Source organism: Entelurus aequoreus, linkage group LG18 (assembly GCF_033978785.1).
Source record: "Entelurus aequoreus isolate RoL-2023_Sb linkage group LG18, RoL_Eaeq_v1.1, whole genome shotgun sequence".
Classification (NCBI taxonomy): domain Eukaryota; kingdom Metazoa; phylum Chordata; class Actinopteri; order Syngnathiformes; family Syngnathidae; genus Entelurus; species Entelurus aequoreus.
The window spans coordinates 6,561,870-6,576,869 of record NC_084748.1 but is presented as its reverse complement, the minus strand read 5'-3'; the positions used below and the strand labels follow the sequence as shown (position 1 = coordinate 6,576,869).

Genomic DNA, 15,000 nt, shown 5'->3' with positions numbered 1-15,000 from the left:
TCTCCTTCCATCTCCTTCTCCTTCCTTCTCCTTCTCCGGCAGGTCAAGAAAGTCGTCTTCTTTCTTTGCCGCTAACCGCGCATGAAACGTCTTTGTTTGTTCGGACGCCTCGTTCATCGGGTGGGGGTTCTTGTTGTTGTTGTTGTTGTTGTTGTTGTTGTTTTAATGCGCTCAAGTTGAGGAACCATCACACGCGTTTGTGTGGAGGCTGGATGTGGTTGCTAGGCAACAACGGCCGCGCCGTGTTTGCGCCTAATAAAAAAGTGAGTGACGCTCGCTCGCGTCTTAAAGCTAACGTGCGCGTTTGCTTTGGAGAGAAGAAAAGACCCGCCCGTGTGTGTGTGTGTGTGTGTGTGTGTGTGTGTGTGTGTGTGTGTGTGTGTGTGTGTGTGTGTGTGTGTGTGTGTGTGTGTGTGTGTGTGTGTGTGTGTGTGTGTGTGTGTGTGTGTGTGTGTGTGTGTGTGTGTGTGTGTGTGCGCGCTAACACTTAATAAGCTCCTGGCTGGCCTTGTTTTTGATATGTTGCCATTTATTAGGTGCGTGTGTATGTCCACACATACACACACACACACACACACACACACACACACACACACACACACACACACACACACACACACACAGAGTATATACTGTGTGTGTTTTGTTTTCAAAATCACAGCAGCATGCATAAACCACAAACACACGTTCTTGTATTTCTTACCTTCTGGAGACTTTTAGCACCACCCTTTCTCGACATCACAGACAGGGGAAAAAATATAAGACGTCCCGGAACTTGGAAAACAATTTATTTACATGACTTCACCTCACATTTAAGACACATGCACACAGATAAAAATACACACCTACTTGTATGTCATACATTCTGGAGACTGCCAATTAATGCCTGCCATTTAAGCGCCACCCTTTCTAGCCATCACAGACGGAGGAACAAATATAAGACGTCCCTGAACTTGGAAAACAATTTATTTACATGAATTCCCCTCAGATTTAAGACACACACAGTTACAAACACACACGTACTTGTATTTCTTACCTTCTGGAGACTTTTAGCACCACCCTTTCTAGCCATCACAGACAGGGGAGCAAATATAAGACGTCCTTGAACTTGGAAACAATCTCTTTACATGACTTCACCTCACATTTAAGACACACACACACACACACATACAAATACACACGTACTCGTATTTCTAACATTCCGGAGACCGCCAGTTAATGCCTGTCCTTTTAGCACCACCCTTTCTAGCCATCACAAACAGTGGAGCAAATATAAGACGTACCAGAACTTGGAAAACAATCTCTTTACATGACTTCACCTCACATTTAAGAGACACACACAGTTGCAAACACACACGTTCTTGTATTTCTTCCCTTCTGGAGACTTTTAGCACCACCCTTTCTCGACATCACAGACAGGGGAGCAAATATAAGACGTCCCGGAACTTGGAAAACAATCTATTTACATGACTTCCCCTCAGATTTAAGACACACACAGTTACAAACACACACGTTCTTGTATTTCTTCCCTTCTGGAGACTTTTAGCACCACCCTTTCTCGACATCACAGACAGGGGAACAAATATAAGACGTCCCTGAACTTGGAAAACAATCTATTTACATGACTTCACCTTAGATTTAAGACACACACACACACACACATACAAATACACACATACTCGTATTTCTAACATTCCGGAGACCGCCAATTAATGCCTGCCATTTCAGCACCACCCTTTTTAGCCATTAGACAGTGGAGCAAATATAAGACGTACCAGAACTTGGAAAACAATCTAATTACATGACTTCACCTCACATTTAAGAGACACACACAGTTGCAAACACACACGTTCTTGTATTTCTTCCCTTCTGGAGACTTTTAGCACCACCCTTTCTCGACATCACAGACAGGGGAGCAAATATAAGACGTCCCGGAACTTGGAAAACAATCTAATTACATGACTTCACCTCACATTTAAGAGACACACACAGTTGCAAACACACATGTTCTTGTATTTCTTCCCTTCTGGAGACTTTTAGCACCACCCTTTCTCGACATCACAGACAGGGGAGCAAATATAAGACGTCCCGGAACTTGGAAAACAATCTATTTACATGACTTCACCTCACATTTAAGACACACACACACATACAAATACACACGTACTCGTATTTCTAACATTCCGGAGACCGCCAATTAATGCCTGTCCTTTTAGCACCACCCTTTCTAGCCATCACAAACAGTGGAGCAAATATAAGACGTACCAGAACTTGGAAAACAATCTCTTTACATGACTTCACCTCACATTTAAGAGACACACACAGTTGCAAACACACATGTTCTTGTATTTCTTCCCTTCTGGAGACTTTTAGCACCACCCTTTCTCGACATCACAGACAGGGGAGCAAATATAAGACGTCCCTGAACTTGGAAAACAATCTATTTACATGACTTCACCTCAGATTTAAGACACACACACACACACACACACATACAAATACACACATACTCGTATTTCTAACATTCTGGAGACCGCCAATTAATGCCTGCCATTTCAGCACCACCCTTTCTAGCCATTAGACAGTGGAGCAAATATAAGACGTACCAGAACTTGGAAAACAATCTAATTACATGACTTCACCTCACATTTAAGACACACACACACGCATATACAAACACACACATACTTGTATTTCTTACCTTCCGGAGACCGCCAATGAACGCTTGCCATTTTAGCACCACCCTTTCTAGCCATCACAGACAAAAGAGCAAATATAAGACGTCCCTGAACTTGGAAAACAATCTATTTACCTGACTTCACCTTAGATTTAAGACACACGCACAAAAGTACCCACGCACAGACACAAACACAAAAGTGTTTATTTCTGGTCACATGACCTCGGGGCGCTAACGTGGATTGTCGTCTGCTTCGCAGGCTTTGAAAGCATCCTGGAGGGCTTGTTTGGGCCGGGAGTAGTCAAAGACGTCACACTTTTCCAAGGTAACGCACACACACGCACACACACACACACACACACACACACACACACAGTATATGAATGTATAGATACAGAATGGTATCGTAGAGATAATATTTTGACTAAAATGTATTTTAGTTTTAATCATATAGTGGTCATTTACTCACTGGGGTGAGTTTTTCCTTGCCCGTATGTGGGCTCTGTACCGAGGATGTCGTTGTGGCTTGTACAGCCCTTTGAGACACTTGTGATTTAGGGCTATATAAATAAACATTGATTGATTGATTTAAACTAGAGATGCAGGCCGATATTATCGGCCGATAAATGCTTTAAAATGTAATATCGGAAATTATCGGTATCGTTTTTTTTATATCTGTATCTTTTTTTTTTTCTTTTTCTTTTTTTATTAAATCAACATAAAAACACAAGATACACTTACAATTAGTGCACCAACCCAAAAAACCTCCCTCCCCCATTCACACAAAAGAGTTGTTTCTTTCTTTTATTAATATTCTGGTTCCTACATTATATGCCAATATATATCAATGCAGTCTGCAAAGAATACAGTCCGTAAGCACACATGATTGTGCGTGCTGCTGCTCCACATATAGTACTAACCTTTAACAATTAGTTTTACTCATTTTCATTAATTACTAGTTTTGTATGTAACTGTTTTTATATGGTTTTACTTTCTTTTTTATTCAAGAATTTTTTTTAAATTTATTTATCTTCGTTTATTTTATAATTTTAAAAAAAAAGACCTCATCTTCACCATACCTGGTTGTCCAAATTAGGCATAATAATGTGTTAATTCCACGACTGTATATATCGGTATCGGTTGATATCGGTATCGATAATTAAGAGTTGGACAATATCGGAATATCGGATATCGGCAAAAAAGCCATTATGGGACATCCCTAATTTAAACCAGTAAAGCCGTATTTGACTAATGCTAACTGTAAGCATGCTTTAGTTACGCATATGATTAAAAGCATAGTTTTAGTCATTTAAACCAGTAAACCCATTTAGTTTTAATTGACTAAAATTCCAGTAAATTTGGGTCGGCTAAAGTATAAAAGCATAAAGTAGTGATTCTTAAACTATTTCCCAGAATGCTCTCTGCTGGCGTCTGACATGTTCTTCAATCAACAGCAACGTTGTTTGTTGTTTTTACCTTTAAAATGACAAAAAAGAGTCAAAAATATATTTTTTTTAACTGCCCGAGGCACAATCATTAGCATTCTAATATTAGCAAGATAGCATTTTTTTGCTAATTTTGTCGGTATACACGCCAGCGTCAAATATTTTCTTGACAAATGATACTTGTTAGCATGCTAACGTTTTTTTTTTAGCAGTTCATTTTGTTGGTTATACACCTCCGTCATATTTTGCTAGCTAATGCAAGCTAATGTTAGCATACTAGCATTTTAAATGCATTTTTAAGGTACATCTCAGAGTAATTTAATGTGGTACTTGACGCTTGTTATAGTTAGCATTTTAGCATGATAACATTAGCATGCTAGCCTTTTTTATTGCTTTTTTAGCAGTTAACTGTAAGCATGCTATTGTTTCTGTTACGGTTACTACAAGTACATTTTATTTTTTGCAACTGCAACAGAACTACATCAGCAGATACAATATCTACACATTTGATACCAGTATTTAGTAATACAATTGAACGTAAATGTGATGAGTAGAGAGTAAGTCAGTAGTAATAACCAGTAGGGTTGTGATATTTGGGCACCACACGTTTCGATCAAAATAAGATTCAGAATAGATTCCCAGTTTAAACCGATTTGATTCAGAATCAATTCTTGGTTCAAATTGATTCGATTCAGACTCGATTCTTGATTTAAACCGATTTGATTCATAATCGATTCCTGATTCAAACCGTTTCCATTCAGAATCGATTCTTGATTCAAACTGATTTGCTTCAGAATCGAACATAGATTCAAACCGATTAGAATCGGAATCGATTCTCGATTCAAACCGAATCAATTCAGAATCTTTTTTCAATTCAAACTGATTTGGTTCAGATCTATTCTTGATTAATTGATGCAGAATCGATCTTTGATTCAAACGATTCGATTCAGAATCGATTATCAAATCAAACTGATTTGATTCAGAATCGATCCTCGATTCGAAACAATTGAATTCAGAATCGATCCTCAATTTGAACCGATTCGGTTCAAACCGATTCGATTCAGAATCGATTCTCAATTCAAACCGGATCAATTCAGAATCTTTTCTCAATTCAAACTGATTTGGTTCAGATCTATTTTTGATTAATTGATGCAGAATCGATCTTCGATTCGAAACAATTGAATTCAGAATCGATGCTAGATTCGAACCGATTTGATTCGGAATCGATTGTCGATTCAAACCGAATCAATTCAGAATCCTTTCTCAATTCAAACCGATTTGGTTCAGATCTATTCTTGATTAATTGATGCAGAATCGATCTTTGATTCAAACGATTCGATTCAGAATCGATTATCAATTCGAACCGATTTGTTTCAGAATCGATCCTCGATTCGAAACAATTGAATTCAGAATCGATCCTTGATTCGAACCGATTCGATTCATACCAATTCGATTCGGAATCAATTCTCAATTCTTGCCGATTCGATTCGAAATCGATTCTCAATTCAAACCGATTTGATTCGGAATCGATTCTTGGTTCAAATTGATTCGATTCAGACTCGATTCTTGATTTAAACCGATTTGATTCATAATCGATTCCTGATTCAAACCGATTCCATTCAGAATCGATTCTTGATTCAAACTGATTTGCTTCAGAATCGAACATAGATTCAAACCGATTAGAATCGGAATCGATTCTCGATTCAAACCGAATCAATTCAGAATCTTTTTTCAATTCAAACTGATTTGGTTCAGATCTATTCTTGATTAATTGATGCAGAATCGATCTTTGATTCAAACGATTCGATTCAGAATCGATTATCAAATCAAACTGATTTGATTCAGAATCGATCCTCGATTCGAAACAATTGAATTCAGAATCGATCCTCAATTTGAACCGATTCGGTTCAAACCGATTCGATTCAGAATCGATTCTCAATTCAAACCGGATCAATTCAGAATCTTTTCTCAATTCAAACTGATTTGGTTCAGATCTATTTTTGATTAATTGATGCAGAATCGATCTTCGATTCGAAACAATTGAATTCAGAATCGATGCTAGATTCGAACCGATTTGATTCGGAATCGATTGTCGATTCAAACCGAATCAATTCAGAATCCTTTCTCAATTCAAACCGATTTGGTTCAGATCTATTCTTGATTAATTGATGCAGAATCGATCTTTGATTCAAACGATTCGATTCAGAATCGATTATCAATTCGAACCGATTTGTTTCAGAATCGATCCTCGATTCGAAACAATTGAATTCAGAATCGATCCTTGATTCGAACCGATTCGATTCATACCAATTCGATTCGGAATCAATTCTCAATTCTTGCCGATTCGATTCGAAATCGATTCTCAATTCAAACCGATTTGATTCGGAATCGATTCTCGATTCTCACCGACTTGATTCGGAATAGTTTCTTGATTGAAACCTATTCGATTCAGAATTGATCCTCGATTCGAACCGATTTGACTCAGAACAAATTCTTGTTTCGAACCGATTCGATTCGGAATCGATTCTCAATTCTCACTGATTCGTTTTGGAATTGATTCTTGATTCAAACCTATTTGATTCGGAAATAATTCTCGAATCAAACCAATTCAACTAGGAATCCATTCTCACCGATGTGATTCGGAATTCTTTCTTGATTGAAACCTATTCGATTCAGAATTGATACTCGATTCGAACCGATTCAATTCAGAATAAATTCTTGATTCAAACCGATTCAATACGGAATCGATTCTCAATTCTCACTGATTCGATTTGGAATTGATTCTTGATTCAAACCTACATTCCTCCATAAAATAGATCAAACAAAATAAATAAATAAAGAATTGTCCAATACCGATCAAATAGACGCAGATGTCGATTTACAACAACATTTCAAATATCAGCGCCGATAATCGGTTGATTCCTAATTCGTCGGTCAAGAACATGAACACTGGTATCGAAACCGTCACGAGTCTGTATCGATACCAGACGTCAGGCGGCGGCGATACGTGGATATCATCTTCTGTGGCAGTCAGCGTTATCGTCCCACTTTTTCTACTGGAGGGCGTTAGGTGGTGTACCTAATGAAGTGTCCTCACAGGCGGACGTTTCAAACATGGCGATGGCGTTTCGTGCCAAACACACGCGTGTGTGACGTGCACCGTGCTGACATGTGGACGGCATCAGCTTGCCGTGTGTGTGTGTGTGTGTGTGTGTGTGTGTGTGTGTGTGTTGGTGCGTTAGCATAACGCATGAGTGAAAATGACGTCGCCGATACAGAAATATTCTAAAAATGCTGTAAGTTGTTGGGGGAAGGGGTCACATGACTCCTGGACGCCATGTTGACCTCATTCCTCCTGTGTGTGTGTGTGTGTGTGTGTGTGTGTGTGTGTGTGTGTGTGTGTGTGTGTGTATGTGTGTGTGTGTGTGTGTGTGTGTGTGTGTGTGTGTGTGTGTGTGTGTGTGTGTGTGTGTGTGTGTGTGCGTGCGTGTGTGTGGGCGATACTGTAATGTGATTGGTTGAGACGTGTGCACCCTCATCATGTTTTGATTTGATGTGTTTTTACACAAGTAAAAAAAAAAAAATAATTAGATTCCGTTAGCTGGCGCTTCTATTTCCCAGAATGCTCTCTGCTGGCGTCTGACAAGTTCTTTGATCAACAGAAACAAAAGAGTCAAAAATAGCTGATTCGGTGCAGAACCGATCCTCGATTCAAATTGATTTGCTTCAGAATCGAATATCCATTCAAGCCAATTCGAATTTGAATCGATTGTCGATTCAAACCGAATCAATTCAGAATCCTTTCTCAATTCAAACCGATGTGGTTCAGATCTATTCTTGATTAATTGATGCAGAATCGATCGTCGATTCAAACAATTCGATTCGGAATCGATGATCAATTCGAACCGATTTGATTCAGAATCGATCCTCGATTTGAAACAATTTAAAATCAGAATCGACCCTCGATTCAAACCGATTCGATTCGGAATCGATTCTCCATTCAAACCGAATCAATCCAGAATCCTTTCTCAATTCAAACCGATTTGGTTCAGATCTATTTTTGATTAATTGATGCAGAATCGATCGTCGATTCAAACGATTCGATTCAGAATCGATGATCAATTCGAACCGATTTCTTTCAGAATCGATCCTCGATTCGAACCGATTTGATTCAGAATCAATCCTCGATTCGAAGCAATTTAAAATCAGAATCGATCTTCGATTCGAACCGATTCGATTCAAAACGATTCGCTTCGGAATCGATTCTCGATTCAAACCGAATCAATTCAGAATCCTTTCTCAATTCAAACCGATTTGGTTCAGATCTATTCTTGATTAATTGATGGAGAATCGATCTTCGATTCAAACGATTCAATTCAGAATCGATGATCAATTCAAACCGATTTGTTTCAGAATCCATCCTCAATTCGAAACAATTTGAAATCAGAATCCATCCTCGATTCGAACCGATTCGATTCAAACCGATTCGATTAGGTATTTATTCTCGATTCAAACCGAATCAATCCAGAATCCTTTCTCAATTCAAACCGATTTGGTTCAGATCTATTTTTGATTAATTGATGCAGAATCGATCTTCGATTCAAACCATTCGATTCAGAATCGATGATAATTCGAACCGATTTGAATCAGAATTGATCCTCGATTCGAAACAATTTAAAATCAGAATCGATCCTCGATTCGAACCGATTCGATTCAAACCGATTTAATCCAGAATCATTTCTCAATTAAAACCGAATCAATCCAGAATCCTTTCTCAATTAAAACCGATTTGGTTCAGATCTCTTCTTGATTAATTAAGGCAGAATCGATTGTTGATTCAAACAATTCGATTCAGAATCGATGATCAATTTGACCCGATTTGATTCAGAATCAATCCTCGATTCTAAACAATTTAAAATCAGAATCGATCCTCGATTTGAACCGATTCGATTCAAAATGATTCGCTTTGGAATCGATTCTCGATTCAAACCGAATCAATTCAGAATCATTTCTCAATTCAAACCGATTTGGTTCAGACCTATTCTTGATTAATTGATGCAGAATCGATCGTCGATTCAAACGCTTCGATTCAGAATCGATTATCAATTCGAACCGATTTGATTCAGAATCGATCCTCGAATCGAAACAATTTAATTCCGAATCGATCCTCGATTTGAACCGATTCGATTCAAACCGATTCGATTCCAAATCGGTTCTCAATTCTCGCCGATTCGATTCCAATATTGGCCTCTCGAAAGAATCTTCTAGAACAGGGGTGGGCAATTAATTTTTACCGGGGGCCGCATGAGCAACCCGAGCACTGCTGGAGGGCCACACTGACAATATTTCAATTAAATTTTGCTCAAATTATTTTTGATATACCGTAAGATAGATAATAATAATAATAATAATATTTTCATTTAACCTAACTTATCTTTATACAAAAGCAGATGGCTTTTGATGGTTTTATTTTTAACACTTTCTTACACAACACTTCCTGATGTATATTACAATACACAAATTTCAATTTCTGTCACTTTACCCTGCATCCTCTTTGTTGTAAAACCTTTATTTAACCAGATAAGAAAACGTTGTGAACGTAGCACGCCTGTAAGGTGATTGGCGAAGAAGGAGGAAGCGTTGCTGTTGCGGAAATGAGGAGTGAGGATTGGTTTTCCTTTTGGAAAGAACGAGATAAGTTGAGCTGTGTTAGTATAGCATGCTCAATAAAAGTTTAAAAAGAGCATCAGACTTGGTGTGCACTTCTTCTGGACGCTACAATTGATGTCAGAAGTGGGATGAAATGCCTCCCAGTTCGCCTTGCCATCAAACCTGGGAGTCTTCATTGAGGGCGGAATTCCCCCCGTGGCAAGGAGCGTGGCTGCACCTGTAAACACTCTCTCTCTCTCTCTCTCTCTCTCTCTCTTTGCGGCGAGCTCCTCACGTGGCACGTACCTCCCGATGACGTAGCACACAAACAGTGCAGTATGCGCAAAGTTTTACTTCTGCCACCAATTGTAGCGTCCAGAAGAATTGCACATCAAGTCTGACGCTCTTTTTAAACTTTTATTGAGCAAGCTATACTAACACAGCTCAACATATCTCGTTCCTTCCACACGCACGTCTCCTCACTTCTCATTTACGCAACTCAAGAAGACAACATCTACTTCAGCAGGTGGTTACACTATATTCTTTAAACACAGCAACGTGTGTACCACAAATAAGCACACAGCTTTACCTTTACTTGTCTTGTTGAAAACACGCCATTCGTCATCAACTTTTCTCTTTTTAGCGTTTCGGGGATAACCGCTGTGCGCCTTCCCTCACAGGACATACGCACATATAACACTTTTCAAAATAAAAGCAGCACAGTTGTATTGCACGCACGACAAAGATGTTTTTTTAAATTTATTTTGTAATTTGAGATTGCCGCTGCGCGCACGAGCATACGTCCACACGGAAGTAATACAAATAACGCTTTTCAAAACAAAAGCAGCACCGTTGTATTGCACACTCGAAATAGATGCTTTTTAAAATTTATTTTGTAATTTATAATTGGCCTCACGCGGGCCGGACAGGGACGTACAAAGGGCCGGATGCGGCCCGCGGGCCGCACAATGCCCAGGTCTGTTCTAGAACAAGGTTGTCCAAAGTGCAGCTGGCAGCTATTTTTTTTTTACAAAATTGTTAGCATTTTAATATTAGCATGCTAGCTGTTTTGCTGATTTTGGTTTGTATACACCTGAGCTCCAAATATATTCTTACTTAATAACGATACCTGTTAGCATGCTAACGTTGGGTTATGCTAGCTTCGCTTTTTAATTTTATTTTTTTTAGCATAATTTGTCGGTAAACACCTCAGTCATATTTGAGTACCTGATGCATGCTAGCATTTTTAACAACTTTGCATGTTACAGTCAGCATTTTAGCATGATACCATCAGCATGCTAGATTTTTTTTATTTAGCTATTTTAGCAGTTATACACCTCTGTGGCATGTATTTTGGTATTTCACTAATGCTAACTGTAAGCATTCTATTGTTAGCATAGTACTGTTAGCATACTAATTTTTCTTTTGGGTGTGTGTTAATGAATTCTGGGATTTTTTCCCCCTTCTTAGCATATTTTGTCGGTAAACACCTCAGTCATATTTGAGTACTTGATGCATGCTAGCATTTTAAACAACTTTGCATGTTACAGTTAGCATTTTAGCATGAAGACATCAGCATGGTAGATTTTTAAAACTATTATATCAGTTGTACACCTCTGTGGCATGTATTTTGGTATTTCACTAATGCTAACTGTAAGCAATCTATTGTTAGCATAGTACTGTTAGCATGATAGTATTTTTTGTGTGTGTGTTAATGAATTCTGGGATTTTTTTTTACCCCTTTTTAGTATATTTTGTAGGTATAGACCTCAGTCATATTTTGGTACCTGATGCATGCTAACGTTAGCATGCTAGCATTTTAAACAACTTTTTCAGGTACTCTTTTTAGCATATTTTGTAGGTATATTTTGGTACCTGATGCATGCTAACGTTAGCATGCAAACATTTTAAAAATGCTCGCATGTTACAGTTAGCATTTTAGCATGATAACATTAGCATGCTAGCTTTTTTTAGCTATTTTAGCAGTTATACACCTTTGTGTTATATATTTTGGCACTTCACTAATGCTAACTGTTAGCATGCTAGTATTTTTAGTGTGTGTGTGTGAGTTAATACATTTCTAGGATTTATTTTTTTAAATGGTGTGTTGTTTTGTCGTCCTCCCATCCAGACTGCGAACCTGAGGAAGTGTCTGACTGGTCTTTGGATGACAACTGTCTCTTCTGCTGCCTTCGACGCGAGAAAGTCACGGTAGGCGGAGCTAATGCTGATGGACAAAATGGCGTGTGTGCACGTCCCCGCTCAATTTCCTCGATTAATCCAACCAATGAATCGATAGATTACTTGATCAATAACAGCACAAGGAGGACGCGTTCCGATATCACACAGAGGGATGCGTGCGGTTCACATTTGAACCGACACGGTACGATTCTTTGTACCTGGAAATTGATACCATACCGAATTATCAGTAATTTTGTGTGTTAATAAATATTAATTGTTTTTGATAAAATAATCAATTTTTTTTAAATGAGACGATTATGACAACCGCTGTCCGGGTGTTATCATTTGCAAGTATGACATGAAGGTATAATTGCAGTTGCGAGTCCAAGACGTTAGATGGCAGTAGTGTATGGTTTATGGTCTTTTTTTGTGTGTTTTTGTTGCGCCCTACAAAGTGATATCCCTGTAAGTTCTGTACTTATTACTGCAACGTGCATCTGAGTTGTAGTTTTTACTAACAACTTTGGAGGTGCTGAACTCGCCAGATCAAATTTATACACATAACACAACTAAAGTAAATACAAATTTTAAAAAATAATAATAAATAACTGGGCTTATATAAAATGTAAATTCATCCAATAAATAAACAATAAAGTTGATGTTTTAACAATAATTTTCCAAGATTGTATTATTAAATTGAAATAAAATTAAAATGAAATCCATACACATAAAACAAATAAAGTAAATAAAAAAACTGGGCTTATCTAGAACATAAATTCATCCAATAAAGTTAATCATTTTAAAATATTTTTCCAAAATGGTATTATTAAATTGAAATTAAATTATAATAAAATCTAAACACATGAAACAAATAAAGTAAATAAAAAACGGGGCTTATCTAGAACATAAATTAATCCAATAAAGTTAATGATTTAAAAATAATTTTTCAATATTGTATTATTAAATTGAAATAAAATTAAAATAAAATTTATACACATAAAACAAACAAAAAAACTGGGCTTATCTAGAACATAAATTCATCCAATAAAGTTAATCATTTAAAAATAATTTTCCAAAATTGTATTATTACATTTAAATAAAATTAAAATAAAATCCATACACATAAAAAAAAAATAAAGTAAATAAAAAACTGGGCTTATCTAAAAATAATTTTCCAAAATTGTATTATTAAATCGAAATAAAATCAAAAGGAAATATAACACATAAAACAAATAAAGTAAATAAAAAACTGGGCTCATCTAGAACATAAATTCATCCAATAAAGTTAATAATTTAAAAACAATTTCCCCCAATTGTATTATTAAATTTAAATAAAATAAAAATAAAATCTATACACATAAAAAAAATAAAGTACATAAAAAACTGGGCTTATCTAGAACATAAATGAATCCAATAAAGTTAATCATTTAAAAATAATTTTCCAAAATTGTATTATTAAATTGAAATTAAATTAAAATAAAATCTATACACATAGAACAAATAAAGTCAATAAAAAAAACTGGGCTTATCTAGAACATAAATTCATCCAATAAAGTTAATAATTTAAAAATAATTTTCCAAAATTGTATCATTAAATTGAAATAACATTTTAATAAAATTTATACACATAAAACAAATAAAGTAAATACAAAACTGGGCTTTCTAGAACATGAATTCATCCAATAAAGTTAATAATTTTAAAATAATTTTCCAAAATTGTATTATTAAATTGAAATGACATTAAAATAAAATCTATACACATAAAACAAATGAAGTAAATAAAAAAACTGGGCTTATCTACAACATAAATTCATCCAATAAAGTTAATAATTTAAAAATAATTTTCCAAAATTGTATTATTAAATTTAAATACAATTTAAATAAATGTATACACATTAAACAAATAAAGTAAATAAAAAACTGAGCTTACCTAGAACATAAATTCCTCCAATAAAGTTAATAATTTAAAAATACATTTCCAAAATTGTATCATTAAATTGAAATAACATTTTAATAAAATATATACACATAAAACAAATAAAGTAAATAAAAAACTGGGCTTTCTAGAACATAAATTCATCCAATAAAGTTAATAATTTTAAAATAATTTTCCAAAATTGTATTATTAAATTGAAATAAAATTAAAATAAAATCTGTACACATAAAACAAATAAAGTAAATAAAAAACTGGGCTTACTACAACATAAATTCATCCAATAAAGTTAATAATGAACAAATAATTTTCCAAAATTGTATCATTAAATTGAAATACAATTTAAATAAAATCTATACACATAAAACAAATAAAGTAAATAAAGAAAACTGGGCTTATCTACAACATAAATTCATCCAATAAAGTTAATAATTTAAAAATAATTTTCCAAAATGTTCTTATTAAATTGAAATAAAATTTAAATAAATGTATACACATAAAACAAATAAAGTAAATAAAAAAACTGAGTTTATCTAGAACATAAGTTCCTCCAATAAAGTTAATAATTTTAAAATAATTTTCCAAAATTGTATCATTAAATTGAAATAAAATTAAAATAAAATCTACACACATAAAACAAATAAAGTAAATAAAAAAAACTGGGCTTATCTAGAACATAAATGTATCCAATAAAGTTAATAATTTAAAAATTATTTTCCAAAATTGTATCATTAAATTGAAATAAAATTAAAATAAAATCTATACACATGAAACAAATAAAGTAAATAAAAAAAAACTGGGCTTACTACAACATAAATTAATCCAATAAAGTTAATAATTAAAAAATAATTTTCCAAAATGGTATCATTAAATTAAAAATATCCTCCTACGCTGTGTAGTGAAGCATGTTTAGCTATTCCTCGTCCTGCAGTGATAATAGTACTTGTAAGAAACTTACTTTATTTGAAGTGAAGTGAATTATATTTATATAGCGCTTTTCTCTAGTGACTCAAAGCGCTTTTTACATAGTGAAACCCAATATCTAAGTTCCATTTAAACCAGTGTGGGTGGGCACTGGGAGCCGGTGGGTGAAAGTGTCTTGCCCAAGGACACAA

At 35.3% G+C, this 15,000-nt stretch overlaps 1 protein-coding gene across 1 annotated transcript in view; it reads left to right on the top strand.

Annotated features, from left to right (window-relative positions):
• The window catches only part of lcor (ligand dependent nuclear receptor corepressor), a 150,693-nt gene that overhangs the window by 102,544 nt on the left and 33,149 nt on the right, over positions 1 to 15,000 (top strand). Inside the window, exons 2-3 of the mRNA XM_062026405.1 lie at positions 2,937 to 3,002; positions 11,903 to 11,982. Coding sequence (XP_061882389.1) covers positions 2,937 to 3,002; positions 11,903 to 11,982 — 146 coding nt within the window. The remainder of the gene's footprint in view (positions 1 to 2,936; positions 3,003 to 11,902; positions 11,983 to 15,000) is intronic.